The sequence below is a fragment of the Lotus japonicus genome, chromosome 5 (assembly GCF_012489685.1).
Source record: "Lotus japonicus ecotype B-129 chromosome 5, LjGifu_v1.2".
NCBI lineage: Eukaryota > Viridiplantae > Streptophyta > Magnoliopsida > Fabales > Fabaceae > Lotus > Lotus japonicus.
This window is the reverse complement of record NC_080045.1, coordinates 43,265,894-43,272,320: the sequence shown is the minus strand read 5'-3', so window position 1 is coordinate 43,272,320 and position 6,427 is coordinate 43,265,894. Positions and strand designations below refer to the sequence as shown.

At 35.3% G+C, this 6,427-nt stretch overlaps 1 protein-coding gene across 4 annotated transcripts; it reads left to right on the top strand.

The window, feature by feature from the left end:
* Window positions 1-178: 178 nt before the first annotated feature.
* Window positions 179-5,927, top strand: LOC130720325 (uncharacterized). Of its 4 annotated transcripts, XR_009013037.1 has the most exons (6): window positions 179-407; window positions 2,093-3,359; window positions 3,448-3,567; window positions 3,726-3,803; window positions 5,238-5,533; window positions 5,724-5,927. XR_009013037.1 is itself a non-coding variant. In XM_057570955.1 (4 exons), exons 1-3 carry the CDS (start codon window positions 3,252-3,254, stop codon window positions 5,447-5,449), a joined length of 606 nt encoding a protein of 201 aa, XP_057426938.1. In that variant the 5' UTR covers window positions 3,030-3,251; the 3' UTR covers window positions 5,450-5,547; window positions 5,724-5,925. The 4 variants fall into 4 exon arrangements, 2 of the variants coding, with proteins under 2 accessions (XP_057426938.1, XP_057426937.1); XR_009013038.1 differs by having other exon boundaries at window positions 2,093-3,567; window positions 4,467-5,533; XM_057570955.1 differs by lacking the exon at window positions 179-407 and having other exon boundaries at window positions 3,030-3,567; window positions 5,238-5,547; window positions 5,724-5,925.
* The last annotated feature ends 500 nt before the right edge of the window (window positions 5,928-6,427 follow it).

Here is a 6,427-nt window from a genome sequence, read left to right as displayed (position 1 = left end):
TAAATGCGAAGATAATAATAAAATACCAAAAATAAATTAGGTGATTCTAGGTCAAGTATTTCTTTCTCCCCAAGATTGGTTTCAAAGAATATTCTTGTTAAAGATCAGGAGTGGTGAGCAAGAAAACCTAGGTTATAAATAGATAAGTCTCTTTGTGGTAGAGACAGGTTCAGAATGAGGTTTAGAGGGGCAGAGAGAAAAACCAAAAGAGTGATCACTTGTGAGAATTGATGTTCCATTTTTGAGCTTCAATTCAATTTCGAGAGTAGGACATACACTTTGATTGCACCACATAAAAGACACAAATGTGGGCGCTGCAAAGGTATCATCCAGACAAACATTCAAGGAAATGAAGGTTTCTTTTGTGCTTCAAGCAAGTAATCCTTATTTACTTGATTTTTTAGACAGTACGTGAATATCTCATGATTCTATAGTATTATTTGTGAACATGTTTAATCATTGTCCCTTTACTAGATTTGTTTAGCACAATACGCAAATGTTTTCATGCTACTATGCTTCTATTTGTGAATTGTTTAATCTTTATCTCTTTACTCAATCTATGGAGAATATTTATCAGGCAAGTATGCATATGCTTCTGTTCGTGAAACATTGCTCCATTGGAATAATAACATACTTGTTTTCAAGCTCTCTAAACGTATTTAGGTGATAATTAAATGTGAAAAACTCCATCTCCTTTCACCAATCTGGTCCGTTATATTTCTTTCCATCTCCTCTCTCTCTCTTTCTCCATGGCCTTTCTTTTCCCTGTTTTCTTCTCACCTATATGCAAGCAGCGGCGCAGCTATTCTTTTGGCTAGGGTGCCTTCTATTTTATTTTAGGTTGTTCAATGAAATGATAATTAATTAAAACAAGTAAGTAATAAAATAAGAATTAATTAAAAATAAAGATGTGCAGCGGCGGCGCTGCCCTCTTCCAAATCATGCAATCAATAGGTTATATAAAAATGGTAACTTTGTTAAAATTACGAAATGGTAAATTCCATAAGTATATAATACGCATAAATCAATGGTAGAATAAAGTCTATTAGTATCAAATTACTTAAATAATAATGAACAAATGTCGAGAAACTCTCTTATTAAAAGATTTAAAATATCATTTTCAAGTTCTAGAATATATCTATAATAACTTCTCAAATCTCCCAAAATTGTTCTTTTAATTCCCTTTGGCTTTTTCAAGCCTTTCAAAATTCAAGTTTCGGCTTCTTCAAACCTCTCATAATCAAGGTTCTCCAAGCTTTCACATCAAACTGAGGCTTCTTCAAGCCTTTCAAATTCTGGCTTCTTTAAGCCTCTCAAGATCAAGTTCGGCTTTTTTAAGCCTCTCGAAATCAAGCTTCTTCAAGCTTTCTCCAAACATTTCAAGCCAAGCTTTTTCAAGCTTTTCCCTTAGAACTACGTTGCCTTGATGTCTCTCTAAAGAGAATACGTAGGTCGGGGAGCGATCCCCGTCAGGTACCCCAAATTAAAAATCTATTTAAACCCCAAGTACTACGTGGCTTTGAATTCTCCATCGCACTTTGGGGATACGTAGGAGCAGGCATCAACAACCGCCAAGCCAAATTTGTAAATAATATTTTTTTCCTTAATAAAATATAAACTAATCTTTTTATCGAAATCATCCTCTTAGGGTGAAACAAATAGTTTTAAAGCTAATAAATTTTACACAATTAATTAGAAGTAACTGTTTATAAACAGACGTCGTAGGGTGCTAATACCTTCCCTACGCGTAATTGACTCCCGGATCCAACTCTGATCGCGAAGATCTTAAATTTATAGGTTTTCTAAGGTTTTCCCACTTTAAAAACATTGGTGGCGACTCTTCTGAATTTTTAAATATTTTAGCGTCGTCTCGCCGCAATCCTGGTTGCGACAGGGCCCTTGAAGATTTTATGAAGATATATTTTTGTAGTTACTTGAGGTTCAAGTAGCTGTACCAGAAGGGTTTGATTTGTGGGTTGTTATTTGTTGAAACAATCTTTGTTAAGAGATTGGTTTCTATCTTTACGTTTGAATTTTGCAACAATTTCTTGGAGATTCAGTTTTGATTTGTTGCTGCAATATGTTACTTCAGCCCAAGCAAACCCTAGTGCCCAAGCCACCGCTGCTGAAGTATATAAATGGACAAAGACCCAAAACTTGAAGACTACCGAAACTCATAGAGAGATCAAGTGTTTTAGGATTGTTATTGTTCTTTGTCATTGTTACTTGTGATCATACTTTGTTCACTGATTCTATAAAGCAAAGTTATGATCTGTGGTGTTTGAATCTTCAAACTCTGATTGTTGATTGCTAGTTACCAATCACTAGGGCAGTAATTGAGAGAAAGTGAGAGGGGCTCTCATACTTAGGTTGAGATACTAAGTAGAAATACACTTGGTAGATTAGGAAGTGAACTATGAATTGTGGTGTTCATGAGTGTCTGTAATTCCTGAATATTAAGATAGTGGATTTCCTTTCTTTTGGTGCAATCCCTCCAGACGTAGGTGAAGTTTTTCACTGTACTGGATTAACAATTCTTGTGTCTTGTTTACTTGTGTTTTTAGTTACTGATGTTACTGTTAGACGATTGTTGAACCTGTTGTCCTAGCATCTCGTAGGACATTGGGTCTAATGGAACCTGAATTTCATCATCCAATATTAGTTTCAAATATTGTTCTTAGTCTTCTACGGTGTCCAAAATTTTAAATATGGGCCGGGTTATATAAGTCCAATTGAAGCTATTTCGCTTGTAATCTGGATAAAAAAACATATGCTTTCGGGCTTTCTTAAGGTAATATTCTGAATAAGTTTTCTAGGTGGGGACTTGCATCTATGGAAAACCAATGTGCAACTATTAAGCAAAGATTCATTATTCAAATCAATGTCCATCGGTATTATTTGTATATTTTATTTCTTTGGAATTGAAGTGTACAATGTCCAATCAATTTTAACTTTACTGCTTTGCACATCCATATCGATCCAATATATGCTCCCATTTGACTGCATAATCCTTAACACGTTTTTTAGAATAATGTGGTGCTTCCATTGCACATTTTCCAAAGTCGCTGTACAGTTTATAATCGTTTGACAAAATTAATTATTTCAAGTGAATATAACCCTCGCTGATCCCCTTATTCCCTCGCTAAAACTCGCGAAATATTCTAAACCCTTTTTGTTTTTAATTTCTGAAAAATAGAAACCCAGGTCTCGTTCGAAAACCCTTAGCTCTCGTTCCTCTCTTCTATGCTCCAATGGCGAAAACTCTTTCACTGAGGTTTCTTCTTCCTTGGGAACCCTTGCTTTTTCCCTCTTCTCGCGTTCCTCTTCACGTTTCTTCTTCTCGATTGCAAACGTTTCAGGTTCGATCTCCACTTTGGTTTCATCTCGTTTCTGCAAACGCTTCAGGTTCAGATCGGTTCGATCATCTCGTTTCTGCAAACGCTTCAGGTTCAGGTCGGTTAGATCATCTCGTTTCTCCAAACGCTTCAGGTTCAGATCGGTTCGATCTTCTGGTTTCTGCAAACGCTTCAGGATTGGCAACGAAGAGATTGGGGTTTTCACAAACAGGTACAATTACTTGCTTTTTGAGAACCTCATTCCATGATTAACACCTCTATTACTTGCTTGTGCATTTGTATGTGTCTGTGAATTGAAGACACTTGTTATATGTGTCTGAGAACCTCATTCCTTTTTTTTTGATTTTTTTTCACGCTTGGATTGGCCAGTTCCGATCTTGATACTTAGGGTTTGGATTCTCTGTCTGCTTGCTGCTCTATCTTCATCGCCCAGGACTCAATTCAACGGTATGTTGTATAATTGTTGTTGTTGTTGTTGATGATGATAATACTGAATTTCGTAGAACCTCTGTTATAGGGTAGAAATAGCTCCTGTGTAAGCTTTTGAATGTAAAATGGTGTTTCTAGGCTGCTGGTTTCTCATGTGTAGGCGTAGCGTGTGTCGACGTTTATTATGAAACTGAGTAATGTTGCATGCATGGCTTTGAGATGTTATATATGTGGGAAAACTAGTTGTTGGATGTGATTATTGCTTAGTTGATGATGTTATATAATTGTGTGAATATGAGGTTAATATGCTTTGTCAATTAGATCTGGAATTGAAGTTAAAGAGTACTGTGGTATGTTCTTATCAATGCTAGTAGTAATTGATTTGGTGAATTATGTAGTTAATAAGCATAATACAGGTTATGTGAGTGAATTAATTGACTCATAGCTACCAGCCAAGGAATGGGATTCATAGCTACAGTTCATACGAACATATCAAAGCACAAGCACAACATCTAAGAAGTTATCTGACAAACCATTATCTTAAAACAACCACTCTAAATCCAAATATTTTCAGTTTCTAATTAGTACAAAGTAAAAAATATTTTATTCATTCTCCAAGATACAAGCGACTTTTATAATTAATTTCTTGTGACCTGCTGTATGGTTGGTGTTATTTGTCAGGGTAAGAAACAAGACCAGATTATGCAGGAAGTTCATAAGCTAATTCTGAATTGTTTGAGTAGATTTCTATTTGGAATGGGCCACTTATTGACCCTTGTGTTCTGTTGCTTTGCTGTTGAAGATTTGGCAGGAATGAATTAGATTGGAAGTTGAGATATTCTACTCACTGTCTCTAATGTTCTACTTATTATTAGCTGTATGTGCACCAAAAATTTGGTATTATATGGTTGTAGATTTTTGCTGTGAAATGAATCTAACTATCAGATAAAACCACTACCCTTGTTTATGGCTTCAGAATGTCACAACTGTTTGTTTTGTGATGATGTGGTGGGGCTTTTGGCAGACTGTCTGAGATGAATGAGACAGAAACAGAGTTGTATGTTTTATGAATCTATGTCTAAATGACCAGAATGACTCCTTGTTACATATGTATGAGAATCAAAACTATAGTCTTGATGTTGTTGTCTTGTACTTAATAGTTTCCTTATTGTATTTTGGAGCTGTATATTCTTTGACCATAAAACAAGGACCTATATTTTATTCTTTCTTAGTGGTGCTTTATCTCTAATTCACACGTAAAACACTGTAGGGAGGAATATAGATCAGTCTATTGTTACTTCTTCCATGTTATATTTCTATGAACAGTGAGGTATTCTGTTTTGCTTGCTCCTCATAAGAGTTTGTTATGAAGCAGATTTTTTTTATACTGTCATTTTGAGCTATTTATCATTTTGTTGCTTGCTATTTTTTGTTTTTGCTTTGTTTATGCAGTGATGCCAAGGTTCAAGCGTTTCCACAACCCACAAAAATCAGCACCTGGATCATTGGTTGAAGCTTCTTCACAATCAATTGAAGCTTCTTCACAATCAGCTCCTGAAGTCTCTCAAAAAGCCCCACCATCTAAGAACCCCGTGACTACACCATCTTGGAATGTTGAAGCAATAGGAACACACCTTGTGTTAGCAATTAACTCTTACAAATGAGAGTTTTAAATTAAATCAAACAATGATGAAATCTGTTATTTCAGGGATCCACACCATGCTCTTTTCAACCAACATAGCTCCAATGTAAGATTGAAATGGTTGGCATTTTAAACATCTAATCCTTACTGAATTTCTTTTTTTGAAAGTTACACATTACAAGTGAAACAGTCATTTATCCCATATAGTCATTTATCCCATATGATTTCCTCAACCATCCTACTTTCCCGGAGTTAGTTTTTGATGTCAAATTAATGTTTAATTTTTATTATTTCAGGTAATTGATACTGAAAGGGAATCTGCGACAGATTTGGAAGCAAGCGGATCATGGAGTGTTTGTTATTTTAGATCTTAAGTGGTTGTGCACTTTGTTAGTGTTATTTTAGATATTGTATGAATTAATGATTTCATAAGTTGTTTGATCAAAATTTTTGATCTGTTTGAGGTCATGGTAAGAAAGTTGTTTGATCAATTAAAAAAAAAAAAACAATAAGTGGCGGTTTGAGACCCCCGCTAAAAAACCGCCGCTAAGTAATTCCATGTCCGAGGGGTTGTTAAAAACCGCCGCAGAATGCGCGTGGCGAGTCTATCAGGAGGGGTTTTCAAAACCCCTGCTAAATGAGTTGCGGGGGTCAAAAACCGCCGCTAAATGTGAAAAAAAAACCCCGCTAAATAGCGAATTTTTTGTAGTGACCCATTATGCTTTCAAAATAATTCAATTTAACTAGTCAGTCACAACTCAAGAATACTCAATTTTATTTTCCTTACTATTGCTCTTATCACTACAAAGGAATAAAGGAACTAAAACAATCATTTTTGTGTTGTATTTTCAATCTATTTGTATGAGATATACATGGGTTGAAAATGAATGATAGTGTTTGTACCGCATATAAATAGTAGCGTTCAATCAACACCACTTTCAATAAAGAAGAGAACCTTCAATTCATCATGCTACTGTGTTCATGAGCTTGAAAATGATGT